This window comes from Heterodontus francisci, chromosome 3 (genome assembly GCF_036365525.1).
Source record: "Heterodontus francisci isolate sHetFra1 chromosome 3, sHetFra1.hap1, whole genome shotgun sequence".
NCBI classification, from domain to species: domain Eukaryota; kingdom Metazoa; phylum Chordata; class Chondrichthyes; order Heterodontiformes; family Heterodontidae; genus Heterodontus; species Heterodontus francisci.
In genome coordinates, this window is record NC_090373.1 from 200,640,147 (window position 1) to 200,665,542 (window position 25,396).

General features: G+C 44.3%; 1 protein-coding gene across 1 annotated transcript in view; it reads right to left on the reverse strand.

Annotated features, from left to right (window-relative positions):
- Positions 1–25,396, reverse strand: part of LOC137367179 (dynein axonemal heavy chain 8-like) — a 2,062,041-nt gene that overhangs the window by 315,613 nt on the left and 1,721,032 nt on the right. Inside the window, exon 97 of the mRNA XM_068028615.1 lies at positions 3,728–3,855. Within this exon, the coding sequence (XP_067884716.1) occupies positions 3,728–3,855 (128 nt within the window). The remainder of the gene's footprint in view (positions 1–3,727; positions 3,856–25,396) is intronic.

A 25,396-nucleotide genomic window follows, 5' to 3' on the forward strand; every position in this document is an offset into this window, starting at 1 on the left:
TCACATGTAGGCCAGACCAGTTAAGGACAGCAGATTTCCTTCCCTAAAGGACATTAGTGAACCAGATGGGTTTTTATGACAATCGATGATGGCTTCATGGCACCACAAGTGAGAAGTGAGGTTGGCTTTCAATTCCAGGTTTTTAAAAATTAATTATTTGAACTTATTAATTAATTGAATTTAAATTTCACCAGCTTCTGTGGTGGGATTTGAACCCGTGTCCCCAGGGCATTGGTCTGGGCCTTTGGATGACTAGCTCTGTGGCATTATCACTGCACTACCATCTCCCACGGTGTTCAACATGGAGGAGTACTGATTCATCAGCCAAGGGAGAGCAGTAGGTGGTAATCAGCAGATGGTTTCCTTGCTCATGTTTGACCTGATGGCATGAGACTTCATGGGGTCCAGAATCAATGTTGACGACTCCCAGGGCAACTCCCTCCCGACTGTCCTGCCAGTGGGACAGGATGGTGATGGTGGTGTCTGGGACATTGTCTGCAAGGTATGATTCCGTGAGTATGACTATGTCAGGCTGTTGCTTGCGTCTGTGGGACAGCTGTCCCAATTTTGGCACAAGCCCCCAGATATTAGTAAGGAGGACTTTGCAGGGCTGACAGGACTGGGTTTGCCGTTGTAATTTCCAGTGCCTTTGTCGATGCCAGGTGGTCCCTTTGGTTTCATTCCTTTTCTTAGACTTCGTAGCAGTTTGATACAACTGAGTGGCTTGCTAGGCTATTTCAGAGGGCATTTCAGAGTCAATCACATTGCAACCACAATCTAGTATTATTTCCTGGTTCCCATATCCCTGCCAAGTTAGTTTAACCCTTTCCTAATTGTACTACCAAATTGTCCTGCTGGGAAATTAGTCCCGGCTCTGTTTAGGTGCAACCCATCCAGCCTGTACAAGTCCATCTCCTCCAGAGCTGGTCCCAATGTCTGAGGAATCTAAATCCATCCCTTCTACACCATCTTTCCAGCCATGCATTCATCTGCTTTATCCTCCTATTTGGTACAGGGAGTAATCCAGAGATTTATACTTTTGAGGTCCTGCTTGCTAATTTCCTACCAAGCACCATAGATTCTGACTGCAGGCCCACATCCCGTTTTCTACCTATGTTGCTCATACTGATGTACACCATGACTGCTGGCTGTTCACTCTGCCCCCTCAGGGTGCTCTGTTGCCATTCAGTGACATTCTTGACCCTGGCACCAGGGAGGCTACATATCATCCTGGATTCACATCTGGGGCCGCAGAAATGCCTGTCTGTTACCTTAACTGTAGAATCCCTTTCACTATTGCTCTTCCGGTCTTCCTTGTACCTGCCTCCCCCCCATGCAGCTGAGCCACCTGTGGTGCTATGGACTTGGTTCTGACTGCACTCCTCAGATGAACCATCACTTTCCTCCGTATTCAGAACTGAATACCTTTGGAGAGTGAGATGCACTCTCCTGCACTACCTGCCTGTTTCTTCTTGACTGGTCTACTTGGTCACCCATTCCCCCTCTCCCTGCATATTCTTAAGCTGTGGGCTGACTGCATCCATAAAAGTGCTATCCACAAATATCTCAGCCTCCCGGATGTGCTGCAGTGATGCCAGCTATTGCTCAAGCTCCAAAACCCGGACTTGTTGCTTTTTATTCTTCTTGTTTTATCACCAGTAACCCGTGGGTGGTCTATTTTGGTCTCTAAGCTAGGAGACTGTAACTTGCTGTTAATTTACTTCAATTAGTTAAGTAATCAAATAAATTAATAAAGATAGACAGATATGGCAGGACAGGTGGTGTGCCATGACTGCAACATGTGTAAGTTTGTGGAAAGCATTGCGATCCCAGACAAGCATACCTGTATTGTCTGTGGCTTAAGCAACTTTGGCAACGAGCTGTTGAACTGCAGTCCGAGCTGCAAACATTGCAGGGCATCAGAGGGTATCAAGACACTTTGTTCCAGGAGGCAGTCATACCCTTTAGGTTAAGTAGAACTTTAGAGTTGCTCAATGGTCAAGGACACGGCAGTGTGACTGCGAGTCAGGCAGTATGGAGATCCAGGATGTAGTGTTGGAGGAGCCTCAGCACTTGATTTTTACCAATAGGTATGAGGTACTTGCTATCTGTGTGGGTGAGAACAAGGACTGTTTTGGTAGAAGATGAGCCAGGATTGTACTGAATGGCAAAGCAGGCTCAAGGTTCCGAATGATCTACTCTTGCTGCTATTTCATTTGTTCTTATGTTCTTATAGTGAAGCAGGACAAGGGAGCTCTCGGCTTGGCCTGCATTACAGGCTTCCTTAGGATGCTAGGTGCCATAGACTGCACCAACATTGCCCTGCATGCTCCTCATCACCATCCAGGCATCTTTCTGAATAGAAAGGGATTCCAATAACTCAATATTCAGCTTGTTTCCAACCACAGGCAGCATCTGCTCCTGGGTTGCAGACAGTAGTTATGATTAAGGGAATGGTAGCAAAGCGGTTATGTTACAGGACTAGTAATCCAGAGGCCCAGAAGAATACTCCGGAGACATGAGTTCAAATCCCATCACAGCAGCTGGAAGAATTTAAATTCAATTCATTAAATAAATCTGGAATAAAAAGCTAGTTTCAGTAATGGTAATTGTGAAACTACCAGATAGTCGTTAACAACCTATCTGGTTCACAAATGTCCTTTAGGGAAGAAATCTGCTGTCCTTACCCAGTCTGGCTTATGTGTGATTCCAGACCCACAGCAATGTGGTTGACTCTTAAATGACCTCTGAAATGGCCTAGCAAGTCACTTGATTGTATCAAATTGCAATAGAAAATTGGAATAAGGAACACTGTGGGTTTATCTACACCACAAGGATTGCAGCGGCTTAAGAAGGCAGCTCACCACAACCTTCTCAAGGGCAATTAGGGATGGGCAATAAATGCTGGCCTGGCCAGAGACACTCATATCCTATGTATGCATAAAAAAACTCATGTATCCTCTGTGTCACCTGCATTCCGACCAGGCAGTCAGTCACAGACTGGTGACAGGGTAAGAAGGGTAACTTCTCCAGATAAAACTCATGACTCCTGTCAGGAAGCTGGGCACAACTGATAGATAGCCTACAAAATGAGCCTTGTGGCGACAACAAACATCATTGCATCATCAAATCAAATTACACAAAGGGAGGCCGTTCAGCCCATCATGCCTGTGGCAGGACTTTGTCAGAATAATTCAATTATTTCCACTCCCATGTTCTTTCCCCATAGCTCTGCCAATTTCTCTATTTCAAGTATCCAATTCCCTTTTGAAAGTTAAGATTGAATCTGTTTTCATCACCTTTCCAGGCTGTGTATTCCAGATCATAACAATTCACAGCATAAAAAAAAATTCTCCTCAACTCCCTCCTGGTACTTTTGCTAATTATTTTCTGTACTCCAGTACATACTAAATAATTAAGGGTCTCTTCTGACTCTGGATCCATTTCCACTAAGTTTACTGACAATCTGACACTGGCAGGATTGCTGTGATTTTCGTGAAAAGAGTATAGGATCTTATTGGCATTACAGTATCCCATTTTAATATATTCATAAAACCACACTTCCCTGCAGGCCCCTACTAGAAGAGTGTGGTTAAAATGGCACAGATGGGGGTGCATCAGGAATTCAGTGGTAAATGTGCCACTGCAATTTTAACCCGTCCCTGCAGGGTTTAAATCAGGGTTCTGGAATCTTCAATGTTGCTGACAACCAGTGAGAAGCTCTTGCCTGTTAATTTGTGCTTTAAACTGCTTGCATTGGTCTGTCCATCTGATTCTTTCCCCACTCAGGCCATCTATCAGTGCAGCTGCAGCTTCCATCTTTCTTCTACATGATTCTGCATCTTCCAATAGGTCCTAAAAAATAAAAAGCATGTTCCTCAGCTCTCTGGATGTTGGCGAGACACTTAGGGGTGAACTTCTGTTGGAGCTCCCCAATGGACAAGCAAAGCAGACGATTGGGAAGCCCCCCACAGAAATCCAACCTCTTACAACTTTAGGAATACTAAAATGCTCTTTTTCTGCTTTGTTTAAACAAATGGACAAGAAGTCTTTTGCACCTGAATTGCTGATACATGAAGCACCATTCAAGAGGCAAAGTCATAAAATCCTCCTAACAAGTTCTGCTGATAAATGTTTGAATAACCTTCTGTATGGAAACATTTCCTCTATTTTTTCTCTTCCTATTTTCTAATGACATTCCTTAGTTTGTGATCCTATTTCTATTGTTATTAGTTTTTTTGGATTTTTAACTCCTCTATCTGCAATATTAAGGGGATCTTGACCAGTTCAATTTGCCTCCTTCACTTATGCACTCAGCACTCACTTATACTAAGATGCAATTCCTCAGGTAACAGAAATAATCCAGCTCTGCACACGAATGGTCATTCATCATGCGTGAACCTAGACACTCTTACAACTGAGGCGGGAGGACTGCACTGTTTATTCTAGTCCCACTTCTCCACAGGTCACAACATATATATATTTTAAATTTTCCCACTTACCGATATGGTCAATCATATACTCTATTTTTCCCAGAATATAACACACTAACCAGTTTTCTTTACTGAGCAACAAAATTATCAGTTTATTATAAAACAAGTCTTAACCAGTAATGAAGTAAAGCATAAACACACAGATTGAAATTTTAAAGTCCCCTTTTTTACCTTAGCCCCTCACATTCACACTCACACACACACACATATACACCAGTTAACCAGAAAAAAATAAGTGGATTTTTTAAAATTCAGAGCTCCGTTACAGACGAAAAAAAACACTTGGGCTGATTACTTGCTCAGTTTTGAAGAAAACAGCAGATGAGATATGTTGTTCCAAAACTGGCACACAGTCTAACTTCTGAGTACACGCAGACAGGTCACTGGGATCTTTCAGAACAGTTCTTTACAGACAGAATTGAGAAATAATCTAGCAAGCCTTCTTCAAAGACAGTGGTTGAAATGAATTGACACAGTGGACTTCTAAGGGTCTTTTAGAGAGTTGCTGGTAAGTGAGCTGGGTGTGGTCTTCTCTCCTTCCTTAACACTTCTTCAGCAGATTTGACTTTATCTCACTCCAGAAGGTAAAACACAGTGACACTACAACAAAAACTTGTGAGTTTTCTGCCCTCTCAGGTGTGCTCTGTTGCTCCCGGGCTTGTCCAATAAAGGGGCGCGTGTCATTTCTCTGCCCACTTCTTCCCCTCCTACCAGGGTTTCTGTTCTATTTTTAACTTGAGTCATGTGGCAACCAATAAACATTGTTGCCAAACCATTTCTTTTAGTGTCCCCTTGATGACTCTCTTAAAAAAAAAACTGGTCCAACAGTTTGACTATGAATTCCTTTAAAAAATATTTTTAACAAAAAAGCACCTTCATGACAAAACTAAGGATCTATTTGCCTGTCTTGGGGCACTACGAGTGCCCTTTGAGCTCCAAAATGGCATCCGCAGTGCTATTTTGGTGGCAATTTATGCTGGATGCCATACTGGTGAGGACATTAGAGTATGTGCAGGAAACAGTTGCCGTAACTATGCAGATCAGGCAGGTCATGACATCAATAATCGGGCAATGCTGATTTGACACCAGCAGTACTATTTTGGAGCCTAACTCTCCAGCCAATGTCAGTCATGTGTCACCATGGCTCACTCTTGTCTATGAGTCAGAAGATTGTGGGATCAAGATCATGCACAAAAATAAATGCTGACATTCCAAACAGTAGTGAAGGAATGCTGCACTGTCAGAGGTGCCATCTTTGGATGAGATGTTAAACTGAGGTCACAGCTGGCCTTTCAGATGCACAAACAAGATCCCATGACACTATTTTGAAGAAGAGCAGAGTAGTTATCCTCATGGTTCTAGCCAATATTTATCCCTCAATCAACATCACAAAAACAGATTATCTCATCATTGCTGTTCGTGAGAACTGGCTGTGTGAAAATTGGCTGTCGTGTTTTCTACAATACAATAGTAGCACAGCAAACACCCACATGCAGCAATGTGATACTAGTTGTATGATCGCTTAAAGAGTGATGTCCCTTTAAGAACACAGTATGCTAATGAGCTAAGTGCCAGGATGTAGTCATGTGACTAGAAGCCAAGTCACTCTGCACTGCAACACCTTGGACAAGGGTTCTGTCTGTTGTTTGCTCTGTATTGTGTGCATTAGGTTAGAGATACAGCACTGAAACAGGCCCTTCGGCCCACCGAGTCTGTGCCGACCATCAACCACCCATTTATACTAATCCTACACGAATCCCATATTCGTACCAAACATCCCCATCTGTCCCTATATTTCCCTACCACCTACCTATACTAGTGACAATTTATAATGGCCAATTTACCTACCAACCTGCAAGTCTTTTGGCTTGTGGGAGGAAACCGGAGCACCCGGAGAAAACCCACGCAGACACAGGGAGAACTTGCAAACTCCACACAGGCAGTACCCAGAATCGAACCCGGGTCCCTGGAGCTGTGAGGCTGCAGTGCTAACCACTGCGCCACTGTGTATTAGTTTTAGCTGTTAAAAAACCTTCTCGAGATCTCAAGAAACTGGAATCCATGTACCTCATTATGTCGCTTAAGATAACATAAAGAAACTCATGACATGATGGCAACGGGTGAAACAGCAAACAAGATTTAAAAGCAATACCAGGAGTCATAGAGTCAGAGTTACACAGCACAGAAACAGGCCCTTCGGCCCAACGTGATTGTGCCGGGCATCAAGCACCTAACTATTCAAATTCCATTTTCCGGCACTTGGCCCGTTGACTTGTATGCTATGGCATTTCAAGTGCAGTGTGTTCCAGATTCCAACCACCCTCTGAGTGAAATTTCTTTTCTCAAATCACGTCCAAACCTCCTGCCCCTTACCTTAAATCTATGCCCCCTGGTTATTGAGACCTCCTCTAAGGGAAAAAGTTTCTTCCTATGTATCCTATCAATGCCCCTCAGAATTTTATATACCTCAATCAGGTCTCCCCTCATCCTTCCCTGCTCTAAGGAAAACAACCCTAACCTATCCAGTCTCTCTTCACAGCTGAAATGCTCCAGCCCAGGCAACATCTTGGTGAATCTCCTCTGCACCCTCTCCAGTGCAATCACATCCTTCATATAGTGTGGCACCCAGAACTGTACACAGTACTCCAGCTGTGGCCTAACTAGCAATTTATACAGCTCCATCATAACCTCCCTGCTCTTATATTCGGTGCCTCGGCTAATAAAGGCAAGTATCCCATATGCCTTCCTAACCACCTTATCTGCCTGTGCTGCTGCCTTCAGTGAGCTAGGGACAAGTACACCAAGTCCTTCTGACCCTCTGTACTTCTTAGGGTCCTGCCATCCATTGTATATTCCCTTGCCTTGTTCATCCTCCCAAAATGCATCACCTCACACTTCTCAGGATTAAATTCCATTTGCCACAGCTACTTCCATCTTACCAGCCCATCTATATCGTCCTGTAATCTAAGGTTTTTCTCCTCACTATTTACGACACCACCAATTTTTGTGTCATCTGCAAACATACTGATCATACCTCCTATATTCACACCTAAATCATTAATGTATACCACAAACAGCAAGGGTCCCAGCACCGATCCCTGTGGTACACCACTGCTCACAGGCTTCCACTCGCAAAAACAACCCTCGACCATCATCCTCTGCCTCCTGCCACTAAGCCAATTTTGGATCCAATTTGCCAAATTGCCCTGGACCCCATGGGCTCTTACCTTCTTGACCAATCTCCCATGTGGGACCTTATCAAAAGACTTACTGAAGTCCACATAGACTGCATCAACTGCTTTACCCTCACCTACAGAAGACAGAATACAAGGCTTACTTACTTCACAAACTGTGAGTATATTTGAGCTGGGCGAGTCTGTACAAGCAGCCAGCTGAGTCAGGAGCCCTATGCTGAACAAAGAAAAAGCACGCCAAAATTCAAGCAACACAAAAAAGAACAGGTTGCAATTGGGAATAGTGTAGAGTCAGTGGAACAAGTTTTAAGCCACAATTAGAAAAATCACAATAAGTGCAGTGCTGAAGGCACACACAGAGCTGAACAAAATGAAATATAAAGCAGAAAGCATAACAGATACACTGCTGGAGGCACATATGGTGTTCATCTGTTAATTGTGTGTCAATAGTTTGATTATATGCAGGTGAAGGGTATTAATTGCCATTTTAGTTTAGCACTTATAAGCAGAGACTCACCAAGACTGCTGGAGGGTTTGAGTGAGGAACTACATGTTTGTAATCCTTTTCTCTGCACAATAAATGTGAAGGTGAATAAATATAAGCTCCAGCATTATCCTTCCATAACAAGCTTTCTAGAAATTAACATGATAGCAGAGGATGCTTGCCAAAAGCTGAAGGTTGGAAAACAGGAATTTATTTTGTGGATAAAAACCTATAATTTCAAGGGCTATTGTGGGAAATAAGGCAGAAAGTAAGTGTAAATTGTCAGTGTATGATTATCCTCCGGTGTTCTTTGAAGAATGAAGTGGATATGTGGACACGGGTTACATTTCTACCAAAGAGGAAACAAGGTATGGCTTTGGCGTTGTCACTTCCTACCAAAAGTAAATTCAGAAGTAAAGTGTTTTCTGAACTGGATGCTCGTCAGTTGGATACTGATGAAGGGTTGGATCTTCTGTTAGAATTCTCGGATGAAATTTACAAGAAAGATGACCTATTGAATGCGTATGAGGCATGGTCAGACTTTGATAGATTTCGGAAAACAGATGGTTATTCAATGGAGGAACATATCATGGACTTCAACAGACTGTATAAAAGATTGAGGAAATTCAATTTGGAGATCCCTGGTTCAGTGCTAGCTTTTAAATTGCTAGATTGTCGCATATGGATAGGCTCCTGGTTCTAACTGGGGTTCGGTTCTTGGACAAAGACTCCCTGTTGGACCAAATGTCCCTGGCCTTAAAATAATTCCTGGGGAAACAGTCATTTCCTGCAGTCTAGTAGAACAAACAGGGCACTCTGCAGTGACACATAGAATTGAGGACTCAATGTTTACTAGATTAGAAATAATCCAGATACTGGAAGCAGGCCTAAGTACAATAGAAGAGTTAAAGACAGGAGGAATGATGATGAAAGCACCTTTAGCAGGTCTGAATATTACAGTGGAAGACAGAATTGGAACAGCAATCATAGGCGAATGAATCCAGGAATGCCCAAGGAACAGTTAATAGGTGCTTCAGATGTGACTCAAAGTATCATTATGCAATGAACTGCCCGAAGTGGAGGGGCAGAGACTTTGAAATAACACATGATGCAGAGAATTCTGAGGCAGAAGAGGAAGATACTGATGGATTTGAACGAATTGTACTAGTCATAAGGAATTTCCTGTGATGAATGTGTTGGTTGCGGATTCGTTCAACTGTGCAGTAATGCACAATAGACACAAAGATTGGCCGAGTGGTTAACAGTGAGGTGGAGTGTCTTAGGTTACAGGAAGATATAGACGGGATGGTCAAATGGGCAGAAAAGTGGCAGATGGAATTTAACGCTGAAAAGTGTGAGGTGATACACTTTGGAAGGAGTAATGTGACACGGAAGTATTCAATGAATGGCCTGACACTGGGCAGTTCAGAGGAACAAAGGGACCTTGGCGTGTTTGTCCATAGATCTCTGAAGGCAGAAGGGCAGGTTAGTAGGGTGGTGAAAAAGGCATATGGGACACTTGCCTTTATCAATCGAGGCATAGATTACAAAAGCAGGGAGGTCATGTTGGCGTTGTACAGAACTTTGGTAAGGCCACAGCTGGAGTACTGTGTGCAATTCTGGTCGCCACATTATAGGAAGGATGTGATTGCATTGGAGTGGGTGCAGAAGCGATTTACCAGGATGTTGCCTGGGATGGAACATTTAAGCTATGAGGAGAGGTTGGATAGGCTTGGGTAGTTTTTGCTGGAGCAGAGAAGACTGAGGGGTGATCTGATCGAGGTGTACAAGATTATGAGGGGCATGGACAGGGTGGATAGGGAGCAGCTGTTCCTCTTAGTAGAAGGGTCAGTTACGAGGCGTCACAAGTTTAAGGTGAGGGGCGGGAGGTTGAAGGGGGATTTGAGGAAGAACTTTTTTACCCAGAGGGTGGTGACGGTCTGGAATGCCCTGCCTGGGAGGGTGGTAGAGGCAGGTTGCCTCACATCCTTTAAAAAGTACCTGGATGAGCACTTGGTACGTCATAACATTCAAGGCTATGGGCCAAGTGCTGGCAAATGGGATTAGGTAGACAGGTCAGGTGTTTTAATGCATCGTTGCAGACTCGATGGGCCGAAGGGCCTCTTCTGCAATGTATTATTCTGTGATTCTGAGATAGTGCTCATACATCGACAGTATGTGGAACTGATTGGTTACAGTGTTATCTGAATTCACTCAGTAGTGAGGATCGATGCAAGGTTAAGGAGTTTAAAAGTACTACCAGCTTTAGGTTGGGTGATGACAAGACATTGAAGTCACTGAAGAGAGTAGTAATCCCATGTAAAACAGCTGGGTATGCCACTTTATCAGGACTAATGTAGTCTCCAGTGAGATACCTTTACTGTTGAGTAAGCCTTCAAAGAAAAAGGCACAGATGAAACTTGATATGGAACATGATAAGGCAATTGTTTTTGGGAAGCCGGTGAATTTGCACTTTACCCAGTCAGGGCATTATTGTATACCCTGAACAAACCTGATATTTCTCGTCAGAGTGTTGGAGAAGTATTGATGGCATCAGGTGTGATGAATCAGAGAGAGAAAGGCAAATTGTCTTAAAGTTACACAGACAATTTGCTCACCTTTCTTGTCACAGATTAAAAACCTTACTAAAATATGCAGGTGTGATTGATGAAGAGTATACAAGATTAATAGTAGAGATATCGTGAAAAGTGTGATATTTGTAAGAAGTATCGGAGGACACCATCACGTCCAATTGTCAGCCTTTCATTGGCACGTGACTTTAACAAGGTACTCACCATGGATTTAAAGGTATAGGACAAAGACAAGAATATTTTCATTCTAAATCTAGCAACTAGATTTAATCTTTCTACAATAATAAATAGTAAGGACAAAAGGCTGATTATAGACAACATTATGGAGAAATGGATAAGGACTGGACTTGGGGCACCAGCTAATTTTCTGACTGATAATGGAGGGGAATTTGCCAATGATGAATTCAAAGATATGTGTGAAAACATGAACATTATAGTTATGAATACTGAAGCTGAAAGTTCTTTCAGTAATAGGCTTTGTGAAAGGATTCATGCAAAGGTTGATGAAATGTTAGATAAAATCTTAGCTGACCAGCCAAACTACAAGTTGACAACTGCCCTGGCATGGGCGGTTCATGTGAAGAATTTGCTTCAGATGGTTGGAGGAGAGAGTCCCTATCAATTGGTCTATGGGTGGAATCCCAAATTGCCTTCTCTACTGTGCGACAGTCCTCCTTCTCTAGAAGGTACTACAATTAGTTACATTTTTTTCTACACATTTGAATGCTTTACATGCAGGGAGATGGGCTTTCATCAAGGTTGAGGTCTCTGAGAAAATTCGCAGAGCTCTGAGGCATCATATAAAGTCATCTGAGGCAGAATTTAGTTCAGGAGATTTGGTGTATTGAAAAAGAGAGGGAATGGAAGGGCCCTAGCAAGGTAATCAATCATGATGGTAAGACAGTAGTTATCAAGCATGGAAATCAAACCGTTAAGGTTCATTCTTCACGATTAATCGGGGTTGATTACTAAATCTCAGAATCTGAGCAGCTGATAGAATTTAAGATTGGGAGTCAGGTTTGTGGGGCCTTTAAATATATTGGTTTAGATATTAAGCAGAGTCTGGAATAAGTTTGAATCAACAATCCTATTTCGAGAGTGTTACTCCCATGCTGGTTAATTGTGTTAGGTCATCACAGAAAGATGATGATCAATCTCCAGCAGAGACTGAGCAATTGCGAAGCCTGGTGGGTCAATTAAACTGGCTGTGCACTCAGACTGGGGCCTGTTGTTAGTTTTGATGTGCTGGAGTTAACCACGATGATGAAACATCCAAAAGTTGAGAATGTTTTAAGGGCAAATAAAACATTGAAAAAAACTAAATCTGGAGAAATGTGTCCTGAAGTTCCCATCCTTATGTGACCCAAAGAACATGAAGCTAATAATTTTTAGTGATGCTTCACATGCTAATCTTGCAGATGGGTATTCGAGTGCAGCTGGTTTCATAATATTTCTGATGGAGGAAAATGGGAAATGTTGACCTTTAGCTTGGGAGGCTAAGAAAATAAAATGGGTCATTAAAAGCACGTTAGCCGTGAAAAAACTGGGTCTTGTGGAGGCAGTGGATATGGGGTTCTATTTGTCAAATATTTTGGGTGAAATTCTGAACAAGGGACAAACTGAAGATAGGATACCCATTGAATGTTATGTGGATAATTGTTCTTTGTGGGACAATGTACACTTTACAAAAAGTGTGATTGAAAAAAGACTACGTATTGACCTTGCTGGATTGAAACAAATGTTGGAAAGAAAGGAAATCTCCAAACTTAAATGGGTAAATGCAAGTCATCAGCTATCCGATTGTTTCACAAAAAGAAATGTGAATACAAAGAAATTGTTAGAGGTGCTAGAGGAGGAGCATCTCACAATGTAATACTTTGTATTTAATATGGAATTTATTTTGATGTATTTTGAAATGTTCTTTAAGCAGGCTAATACTTTGTGCATAATATGGAATTTATTTTGAAATGTTGTTTGAGGATGTTATTCCAAGTTTTATTGTAAAAAGAAAGAAGAGAATCTGTTAATTGTATGTCAATGGTTTGATTATATGCAGGTGAAGGGTGGTAATTGGGATTTTAGCACTTATGAGCAGACACTCACAGAGACTGGTGAAGGAAATCTGATGAACTGGTGAAGGATTTGAGTGAGGAGCTACATATTTGTAATCCTTTTATTCTGCACAATAAATGTGGAAACTGAGTAAATATAAGCTCCAGAATTATCCTTCCAAAACAAGATTTCTGGAATTTAACATATGGAGTATCTTTATAGTAACAGGATTACTGAAACATTTTTGCATATCCATAGTGTCCAAAAAAGACAAAAGAACAGCAGAAGGCTGGATATCAAATTTCCCAGCATGAACAGGAAGGCCATTGATATCCTATCCGAGTTCAAACTTTTCAAAGAATCCAGTTATACTTCACAGACCAAGCTGTTGCAGGACCAGAGAAGCAGGCTGTGAAAATAGTGATAGCAATTGGAAATGAGGGGTTACACAGAATTAATACCTCTGGCCTATCTGAAGAGGACCAGAAAGATCCTGCAAAGATATTGAAAGTGTTAGAAGATCAGCTTTGGATAAGAATGTATTTTAGAATTCATCACTTGGAATTAATGTCCTACAGGCAACAGCCATAGGAATCAATAGATCAATTCATCAGTTGATGCTGTAGTAAGGGCAACACTGATTTTTCAGAAACTGAGCTGTCAGAGCAAATAATGGAGCTGTTGATTGTCTCAATACCTATTGAAACATTTCAAGAAGACCTTTTGGGAGAAAAGAAAGGTCACAGCATTGATGCGCTGCTAGAAGATGTCAGGAAGTACGAAGCCATTGTAGTTGGACAACAGCATCTGCAAGTACTAGGTGTAGCTGACAATATCAGTGCGGTAACCAGGTCATAAAAAGCAAGCAAGTTGTGTGGTAAGTCCGGTTTGCCCCACTCACAGTGAAGCTGTCCTGCATTTCAAGATCTGTATAAGGCGTGCAGTGTAAAAGAACTTGGGCCCGCCTATGCAAGAAATCTGGCTCCAAAGATGCAGCCAGAAGCCACAATAGGACACAAACAAACAGAAGACAGGTGCAGCAATATGGCAACAGCAGCACGGAGAGCACCAGAGACCTGCGTAAACGTAAGCCGATACACAAAGTGCACAGTGAAATAGACCCGAGACAAGACTCAGGGTGGAGCGTTTTCCAGCCAGAAGACAAGCAGGCGTTTCACATTGTGAACCTGACACATTGGGCTGGATTTTAAGGAGCCCTGACCATCAGGATCTGTGGTGGGGCGGGGGGCCTGAAGATGGCCCGGATGAGGCGCGCCACGGACCTGGACGCTGGCAGGGCCCAGCCTAATATGACTGGCAACGGTGAGACCTCATGGCGGCACCCCCGCTGCTTGATGACTGGACCGCAATTTAAATATTCAAACAAGTTAAAATATCTGAATTAATCAATTTCACGTTACCTCTTGATGTCCCACCGCGATCTTCAACCTGGCAGCTGGCATGACTGTGCCTTCGGATCCCCATCCGGGGAAACGAGGCAGAACATTTGTGGGGAGGGGAGGGAAGGTAGGTTTATCAGTGCGGCGGAGGGGGGAATGAGGTCAAATTAGCAGCATAGGTGTGGGGGATGGTGGAAGCTTGTGCAGTTTGCGGGGGAAGGTCAGCTCGTAAAGGTAAAAGTTTTGTGGGGGGAAGGGCAAATAATTAATGTAATTGTAATTGAGGGTGGGAGAGGGGCAAAAGAGATGTATTTAATGTTTTTAATTCCATTTAACTTTAAATATTTGAATTTCCCAGTAGCGCTGACAGCACCTGCACATAGGCAACTGATGCCATTGCCGAGGACGGACAGCTCGAACCCCCCCCCCATGTAATCCAGGGAGGCGGCCCGCCCCAGCTATTTAAATGAGCCACCCCGCTTGGAACCATGGCGGTATTTTGGCATGCGGCCCGCCCCACCCGCCACCGAAATCGGCGGCAGGCTTATAAAATTCAGCCCCATTGTGTTGATGAAGTCAAACAATGGGAAGTTTTTACTACTATTCATATTATGTGCACAAAGAAAGCTGGCAAACACACACTCAGGGCTCAGATTGACACGGGAGCTACTGCAAATGTTCTACCAGTCTGAATCCTGAAGAATATGTACCAGGGTCACTGGAAATTAATGATACAACCGACAACTGCAAAGTTATCTGTATACAATGGGTCACCCACCCCTTGCAGTGGCACACTAACAATGCAATTCAGTCACGGCATGTTGGCATAGAAACCATAAATATTTTACCTGGTAGACATGAGCGGACCAGCAGTGGCAGGACTATCAGCATGTACGGACCTCAACATCATAACTATCCACGAGGTCCCAAGGTACCTATTACAGCAGAAGTACCCAAGGGTACCTGCATTGAGTCAGTCCACGACCTACAACAAATATACCTGGACAGGTTCGACGCCATAGGAGATTTCAAAGGCAATGCCTTAGTGCACCTCAGAGAGGATGAAGTTTCGTCAATCACCTTCCCAGAAAGCGCAGCGTGCACATACAAGACAAGCTCATGCGCGAGGTAGATGACATGGAACGCAATGGCATCATCCGTCATGTGCATCATCACACAGACTGATGCAGAACAATCATGTGCGTGCTAAAGAAGAATGGAGCAATCAGGGTATGTCTAGATCCGAGGTGTCTAAACCTCTCCCTAAAGAGATGCCCCCACATGATTCCAACACTGCAGGAATTGAAACCCTAGTTCACAGGAACTAAATTTTTCTCCAAGTCGGATGCTGGACATGGATATTGGTCGTTACACCTAGCAAAGGAATCTCAGCAAGTCACCATCTTCAGAACACCATTTAGAAGTTATTAATTCCAGAGACTACCTTTCCGCTTATCTGTCAGTCAAGATCTGTTTCAGCAGCATATGGACAGAATGAAAGAAAACGTGCCTGGATGTACATGCATTGCCGATGATATTGCAGTAATGGGCAAAACCAAAGTAGAGCATGATCGAAATCTCCATTCACTGATGGCAGTAGCTCGTTGTGAAGGGCTTGTTTTGAACAGCAAGAAGTGCCAGATGAATGTAAGTCAGATCAATTTCTTTGGCTCCATCTAGTCCAGTTGTGGAATCCATCCTGACTCAGACAAAATTGAAGATATAAGGCATATGCCCACACCACAAGACAAAGAAGATCTACAGAGATGTCTTGGATTTTCCAACTTCTTGGCAGCATACATTCCAAACTTTTCTGACAAAACATCATCATTGAGAGAGATCTTAAAGAAAGACGTACCATACGTATGGCAGGAGGGCCATCAGCATATGGTTAAGTCTGTCAAACAAGCATTGCCAGCAGAAACCTGTACCCTGCAATACTATGATCCAAGGAAGAAGACAATCCTGGAAATCAATACCTCACAGAAAGGACTAGGAGCGTGCATCCTGCAGGATGGCAAACCAATTGCTTTTGGATCCAAACATTTATCCTCAGCACAATCCAATTACTCAAACATAGGGCTGGATTTTAAGAGTCCATTGCCGATTTCGGTGACGAACTCAAATAATGGCGGCGGTGGCTCATTTAAATAGCCGGAACAGCTCACCCCTCCCCAATCTTGTGGAGGGAGCGGGCTGTCCGTCTCTGGTAATGGCGTCAGCTGCCTGTGCGCAGCTGCCATTTTTAAAGAGCAGCCAGCTTTGCCACCCAATTTAAATATTTAAAGACATACCCCCCAAAATTAAATAAATAAATTTCTGAAGCCCCTTTCCCACCCCACATCACAATTACAATAACTATTTGCCCTTTCTTACCCCCTCACCAAAACATTTACCTTTGAAATGTGACCTTCCCCCACCAGACTGCACAAAGTTTGAAGTTCAACCCTTTCCACCATCCTCTAGACCCATTCCATGTATTTGACCCTGTCTCACCACACCGCCACCCACCCACCTTTGCACTGAAAATCTTATCTCCTCCCCCCTCACCACCAGTGTTACGCCATTCCCTGGATGGGGAATTGAAGGCACGGGAGTGCTGCCCACTGTGCCGAAGATTGCAGCGGGCCCTCAAGATTGCAGGTAAGTCTATGTAAATTTATTCTATTTAATATTGTAAATGAGGTCCCGTTGCCCAGCGGCGGGGGTTTCGCCACGAAGCCTTGCCACCTCCAGGAGCAACGGACCGGGCCCTCCCGGCATCGAGGTCCATGGTAGGCCTCTTCCAGACCCACCTTCAGGCCCCCCCACCATGGAGCCCGCCGTCGAGGGCTTGGTAAAATCCAGCCCATTGAGCATGAAACACTTGCTCTGGTGTTTGAGATCACAAGGTTCCAACCTACCTGTTCGGCAAGCAGTTCACTTCGGAAATGGACCACAAACCACTGGAGATGATCTGGCGCAAACCATTGACAAATGCACCACCTCAACTACAGCGACTTTTAGTGAAAGTACAGGTGTACTACTTCAACATCTGCTACAAACCGGGTACCAAAATGGTCACCTCGGATATGCTGAGTAGATTGTCAAATCCGAACAAGAATGAAGAAGTTCCACTGGATCTACAAGTAGACAGCATGGATATTGGGGTGGAAGATGTGCTCAAAATCAATTTATTGCATTTTGGTCGGCACAAATGTGACCAACTGCAATCAGAGACAGCCAATTACCTGTAACTGAAGGCACTGTGGAGAGTCATCATAGAAGGATGGCCTGAAATGATAAATGAGGTGCAAGAAACCCTCCAATACTTATGGCCTTCGAGAGATGAGGAAAACAAGTGCTTGTGCCCAAAGCTTTCCGACAGGACATCTTGTCACAATTACACCAAGGCCATATGGTTATAGAGCGATTGAGACGACTGTCACGAGACATTGTTTATTGGCCAGGGATCAACGGTGACAACGAAATGTTAGTGAGAATGTGTGAGGCATGCCAGAGCCATCAGCCACAACAACGTAAAGAACCTCTACACCGTCACGTGATTCTGTCAGTCCTTTGGTCCAAAATCTATTGACCTACTTACTGTGGATGGAGATGACTTTATCTTAGTCACTGATTTTTCTCTAAATTTTGAATTGTCAGACAGGTAAAAGACTCCTCAAGCTCGGTCGTCACAGACACATTGGGCTGAATGTTATAGGGGCCTCGACGTCGGGATCCGTGGTGGCGGGGGGGGGGGGCATGAAGATTGCCCCGAATGAGGCCCACCACCAACCCCAATGCCGGCAGGGCCTGTCCCGATCTTGGCAGCAGCGAGGCCTCATGGTGTCCCGCACCCCCCCGCCGCTCTGCGAAGGGCCCCCATCATTCAAATAATTTACATACCTTAGTTAATGAAATTCCTATCACCTTCTGAAGTGCCGCTGCGATCTTCATCCTGGCGACCGGCACTGCCACGCCTTCGAATCCCCGTCCAGGGAAACGAGGCGTGACACCTGTGGGGAGGGGGGAGGAGGTAAGAATATCAGTGCGAGAGGGGGGAGCGGGGTCGAACTTACTTGATTGGTCTAGGGGGTGATGCGAAGGGGTAAAGCAACGCACCAAGGCTTCTTAGAGAGCACCTTCCAAACCCGTGACCTCTACCACCTAGAAGGACAAGGGTAGCAGATGCATGGGAACACCACTACCTGCAAGTTCTCCTCCAAGCCACACAGTATCCTGATTTGGACCTATATCGCCGTTCCTTCACTGTTGCTGGGTCAAAATCCTAAAACGCCCTTCCTAACAGCACTGTGGGTGTACCTACCCCATATAGACTGCAGCGATTCAAGAAGGCAGCTCACCACTACCTTCTCAAAGACAATTAGGGATGGGAAATAAATGCTGGCCTAGCCAGCATGTCCACATCCCAGGAACAAATAAAAATAAGGTAAAAGGTTCTGAACATTTCTGGTGGGGGAAGGTCAGATACTCAAGGTAAGTATTTCAGGGGGGAAGGGCAGGAATGACATGTAATGCTATTGGGGGCGGGATGGGACAGGGACTGGAAAGATTTTTAAAATTATTTTTATCAACTTTAAATGCACTGTCTCTTTAAAAACTTCAATTGTCATTTAGGGATCTAAGCTCTTTAAAAATGCCACCGGTGACCGTGCAGCGGCACCGGACGCCATTTCAGGGGATGGCTCGCCCGCCCCCTCCATGTCATCAGGGGGTGGTCTACCTCGGACGTGTTAGCAGAAATGCGGCAGCTCCGCAGAGTGAAAGCAGCACATGTGGACTGCCATCTTTTATGGCCACTGCTGCACTTGGTGGCGGCCACACAAAATCCAGCCCATTGAGCGCCATATTCAGCCTGTTTGGTGCACCTGAAGAAATTATTTCTGACAATGGGCCACAGCTTATGGGCAGACCCTTCAGGGATATGTGTGCCAAATGGGGCATAAACCATGTGACGTCCTCACCACATTATCCTAGATCTAACGGTCTTGCTGAGTGAATGGTTTGCACAGTCAAATCACTTATCCTGAAGCATAGGACAATGAAACAAGATTTTCGTGTTACTATGTTACACCTCCGAGCTACACCTATGGATATGGACTTACCGTCACCAGCAGAGATCATGTTTGGCAGACAAGTGTGAATGATTCTGCCAAGACATCATCAGTCCAAATTCTCCGAGATGCAGGAGATACTGCTCGAAAAACAAGAGAGAATGACGATGGTGCATGACCGACACGCAGGGGTGGAACTACCTCAACGACACGTAGGACAAAAGGTCAGGGTCATACGCCCCACAATGAAAACATGGTTACTTGCAGCGGTATCCAAAGTATGCAGTGAGTGTAGGTCTTACGAGGTTACAACATCTAATGGAGCAGTGTTGAGGAGGAACCGAAGCCAATTAACAGAAGTATGCAATACTCAGCGGACTTGAAAGAATACAGTCCGATGATGAGGATGCGACAGGACAACAACCAACACATTGACAACACGTCTGCAAGCCACGAACAGCCAAGGGTGAAATCCACATCCTCAGAAGGTTATACTGTAGCAAGATCTGGAAGAGTTGTCAAACCATGGAGTGGATATATGGACTCATAAGCTTCTGCACTTGTAAATTTCACAGTCCCTATCTATCTCCTTGTAAATTTTATAATCTTTTATAACTAATTTTGATATGATCCAATTTTATGTGTTTTACTTGTAGCATCCAAGACTTATCTTTGGAAAGAAAGGGGATGTTGTATGATCATTTGAACAGTGATAGCCCTTTAAGAACTCAGTATGCTAATGAGCTAAGTACCAGGATGTAGTCATATGTAAAAGCCATGGCCACTCTGCACTGCGACACCCTGGAAAAAGGTTCTGTATATAGTTTGCTCTGTATTGTGTGTGTTAATTTTAGTTGTTAATAATCCTTCTCGAGATCTTTAAAAAATTGGAATCCATGTATCTCATTGTGTTGTTTAAAATAAAACAAAGAAACTCATGACAATAATAACCAGATTATTTGTTTTTGTGATGTTGATTGAGGGATAAATATTGGTCAGGACACTGGGGATAACTCCCCTGCTATTGTTCAAAATAGTGCCAGCAGATCTATTACATGCACTCAAGCTGTCAGATGGGGCCTTGATGGTTCTCAAAGTGTGGGCCGTGGACCACTGGTGGTCTGTAATGTAAGAAATGAGACCCCTTTAAGAAATAGTATTTCTCAGAGCAAGATAGAAATCTTACAGAAATAGCAGGCATAATATGAAACAGACCCACAGAAGAGCTGTTTTCCTTTCTCTCTCAAAGTGACAAAGAAGCAGTTTCTAACACCAGGGTCATCACTGGTGTAAACAAGATAAGGGGAGAAGAGCATGAAATTTCCAAGGCGGTCGTAAAGAAACCACTGGACACCATAGACATTCCTAAGCTGATACAAGGGAGTCTTCTAGAGCCTTGAGTACCTCTTATCTGTACAAGTATCTAATTAAAGCTAATATTTGACCTCAAGCTGAAGTGACGGACAAGGGGTAGGTGATGAACCCCAACACCTCTGGTACCTATCCTGTATTCATTGGTTAGCAGAGGGTGAACTACCAACCCCTAGAAATAAAGTATATAAACAGGTGCACGAGAGGGAAATAGTCTTTGAAGGAAAGAAGGGGAGGTCCCGCAGCTCAGCTTTGGCTGAGTGTTAGGCTTCAGTTAGGTAAAGTAACACATCTGGGAATGTTTTGCTCTGCCCCCTTGAATACACACGGAGAAGGTAACCTTTTCTGTTGACAGCTTTTCTTTTATTAAATTCACCACACAACTTTAGTATTGCTGAGTGTAAATTTATATATTAGACATTTTTTTATTCATTCATGGGATGTGGGCTGCGCTGGCTAGGCTAGCATTTATTGCCCATCACTAATTGCCCTCGAGAAGATGGTGATGAGCTGCCGCCTTGAGCCACTGCAGTCCATGTGGGGTAGGTATACCCACAGTGCTGTTAGGAAGGCAGTTCCAGGATTTTGACCCAGCGACAGTGAAGGAACTGTGATATAGTTCCAAGTCAGGATGCTGTGTGGCTTGGGGGGGAACTTGCAGGTGGTGGTGTTCCCATGCATCTGCTGCCCTTGTCCTTCTAGGTGCTAGCAGTCGCGGGTTTAGAAGGTGCTGTCCAAGGAGCCTTGGTGCAGTGCATCTTGTAGATGGTACACATTGCTGCCATTGTGCGTTGGTGGTGGAGGGAGTGAATGTTTGCAGATGGGGTGCCAATCAAGTGGGCTGCGTTGTCCTGGATGGTGTTGAGCTTCTTGAGTATTGTTGCGGCTGCACCCATCCAGGCAAATGGAGAGTATTCCATCACACTCCTGACTTGTGCCTTGTAGATGGTGAACAGGCTTTGGGGAGTCAGAAGGTTAGTTACTCGCCACAAGATTCCTAGCCTCTGACCTGCTCTTGTAGCCACGGTATTTATATGGCTCCTCCAGTTCAGTTTCTGGTCAATGGTAACCCCTAGGATGTTGATAGTGGAGGATTCAGTGATTGTAATGCCATTGAATGTCAAAGGGAGATGGTTAGATTCTCTCTTGTTGGAGATGGTCATTGCCTGGCACTTGTGTGGCACAAATGTTACTTGCCACTTATCAGCCCAAGGCTGGATATTGTCCAGGTCTTGCTGCATTTCTACACTGACTGCTTTGTATCTGAGCAGTAATGAATGGTGGTGAACATTGTGCAATCAGCGAACATCCCCACTTTTGACTTTATGATTAAAGGAAGGTCATTGATGAAGCAGCTGAAGATGGTTGGGCCTTGGACACTACCCTGAGGAACTCCTGCAGTGATGTCCTGGAATTGAGATGATTGACCTCCAACAACCACAACTATCTTCCTTTGCGCTAGGTATGACTCCAACCAGCGGAGAGTTTTGCCCCTAATTCCCATTGACTCCAGTTTTGCTAGGGCTCCTTGATGCCACATTTAGTCAAATGCTGCCTTGATGTCAAGGGCAGTCACTCTCACCTCTCCTCCTAAGTTCAGCTCTTTTGTCCATGCTTGAACCAAGGCTGTAAAGAGGTCAGGAGCTGTCTGGCCCTGGCGGAACCCAAACTGAGCATCAGTGAGCAGGTTATTGCTAAGCAAGTGCCGCTTGATAGCACTGTCGACGATACCTTCCATCGCTTTACTGATGATTGAGAGTAGACTGATGGGGCGGTAATTGGCCGGGTTGGACTTGTCCTGCTTTTTGTGTACAAGACATACCTGGGCAATTTGCCACAATGCCAGGTAGATGCCAGTGTTGTAGCTGTACTGGAACATCTTGGCTAGGGGCACGGCAAGTTCTGAAGCACAGGTCTTCAGTACTATTGCGGAATGTTGTCAGGGCCCATAGCCTTTGCAGTACCAGTGCCTTGTCGTTTCTTGATATCACGCAGAGTGAATCGAATTTGTTGAAGACTGGCATCTGTGGTGACTTCAGGAGGAAGCCGAGATGGATCATCAACCTGGCACTTCTGGCTGAAGTTTGTTGCAAATGCTTCAGCCTTATCGTTTGCACTGATGTGCTGGGCTGCCTCGTCATTGAGTATGGGGATATTTGTGAAGCCTCCTCCCGTTAGTTGTTTAATTGTCTACCACCATTCACGGCTGGATGTGGCAGGACTGCAGAGCTTAGATCTTATCCCTTGGTTATGGGATCGCTTAGCTTTGTCTATCGCATGCTGCTTACGCAGTTTGGCACGCAGATAGTCCTGGGTTGTAGCTTCACCAGGTTGACACCTCATTTTGAGATATGCCTGGTGCTGCTCCTGGCATGTCCTCCTGCACACTTCATTTAACCAGGGTTGGTCTCCTGGCTTGATGGTAATGGTAGAGTGGGGGATATGCCGGGCCAGGAGTTACAGATTGTGGTTGAGTACAATTCTGCCGCTGCTAATGGCCCACAGCACCTTGTGGATGCCCAGTTTTGCATTGCTAGATCTGTTCGTAATCTATCCCATTTAGCACGGTGATAGTGCCAAACAACACGATGGAGGGTAATCTCAATGTGAAGGCAGGACTTCGTCTCCACAAGGATGTGCGGTGGTCACTTCTGCCAATACTGTCATGGACAGATGCATCTGCGGCAGGCAGATTGGTGAGAACGAGATCAAGTATATTTTTCCCTCTTGGTTCCCTGTCCAACTGCCGCAGACCCAGTCTAGCAGCCAAGTCCTTTAGGACTCGGCCAACTCGGTAAGTAGTGGTGCGACCGAGTCACTCTTGGTGATGGATGTCTACCACCCGGAATACATTCTGCACCTTTGTCACCCTCAGTGCTTCCTCCAAGTGCTGTTCAACATGGAGGAGTACTGATTCATCAGCTGAGTGGGGGCGGTAGGTGGTCATCAGCAGGAGGTTTCCTTGCCCATGTTTGACCTGATGCCACGAGACTTCATGGGGGCTGAAGTCTATGTTGAGGACTGCCAGGGCAACTCCCTCCCGACTGTATACCACTGTGCTGCCACTTCTGCTGGGTCTGTCCTGCCGGTGTGACAGGACTTACCAGGGGATGGTGATGGTGGTGCCTGGGACATTGTCTGTAAGGTATGATTCCGTGAGTATGACTATGTCAGGCTGTTGCTTGACTAGTCTGTGGGACAGCTCTCCCAACTTTGGCACAAGCCCCCAAATGTTGATAAGGAGGACTTTGCAGGGCTAACAACATTGGGTTTGCTCTTGTCGTTTCCGGTGCCTAGGTCGATGCCGGGTGGTCTGTCTGGTTTGATCCCTTATTGACTTCATAGCGGTTAGATACAACTGAATGGCTTGCGAGGCCATTTCAAAGGGCATTTAAGAGTCAACCACATTGCTGTTGATCTGGAGTCACATGTAGGCCAGACCAGGTAAGGACAGAAGATTTCCTTCCCTAAAGCACATTCGTGATCCAGATGGGTTTTTTACAACAATCAACAATGGCTTCACGGCCATCCTTTGACTAGTTTTTAATTCCAGATTTATGAATTGAATTCAAATTCCACCTTCTGCCGTAGTGGGACGCATGTCCCCAGAGCAATACCCTGAATCTCTGGGTTACTAGTCCAGTGACAATACCACTACACCACTGCCTCCCCCATTATTAAATTGATAGGTATGTTTGGAGAAATTAACCCACTGGGCTGTGTGGTTGAGCCACAATGGATTCTTTGTGTTGTTACAAGTGTTTCCATTTTTTTGTTAAATTTTGAGAATTTGTGTTTTAAAACTGAAAAGGATTGTATAGAGGTTGGAACTTTGGGTGCTTTTTTAAAAAAAAAGTAACACTGGAAGGTTTGGACTGAGTTTGAACTGCTAACAGTTACTGGAAGGCACCTGTTTTCAACAAAAAACCCAGCAAGGGTTGTTTTTGAATTGGAGAGATGTTTACCAAGAATGACAAGCCAAGATTTAAGGATGTCAGGAGACTGGACTTCTGGAAAGTTTTGGTTTCAATTTGAACTGTTAAAAAAGCCAGTTGGTGTGTTTTGCCTGCAGCAGAAGAAGAACAGCTTAGCTCTCTCCCGTGAAAAGAAATCCTGCATCCAAGGTTTCAGATTTCTATTTCCTCCTGTATTTGAAGAAACCCTGCATGTTTGAAGGAACCTTTGCATCAAATGTGTGGGAACTGAAACCTTGTTGCTACATTCCTGCTGTAAGACCTATTTGGAGCGTCTGTAGCTGCATTTCTTGGAAAGCTTACCCAAACTAATCTTCAACATCGCCTGAAAGCATTGTGCTAGGAAGATCCCAGTGACAGCTGTTCACATGCATTTTGGATGTCTAACCAAAACAAAGAACATCTTTCCATGCCTTCTTTTCAGCCTATTTTTTTTCCTTTTGTGTTCTTTGTAACAGCTATAAACAAAAAAGTTTTCTTTTCCCAGTTAACTGGCATGTATGTATGTCTGTGTGTGTGTGTGAGAGAGAGAGCTAGGATAAATAGGGGGCTTTAACATTTCAATTTGTGTGTATGTTTTACTTTAGTATTGGTTAAGACTTGGTTCATAATAAACGGATAATTTTATTGTTTAAGAAACCTGGTTGGTGTGTTTTATTCTGGGGAAAAATAGAGTATGTGATTGATTGTATCGGTAAGTGGGGAAATTTAAATATATGTTGTGACCTGTGGAGAAGTGGGACTAGAGTAAACAGTGCACTCCTCCTGCTTCGGTCATCA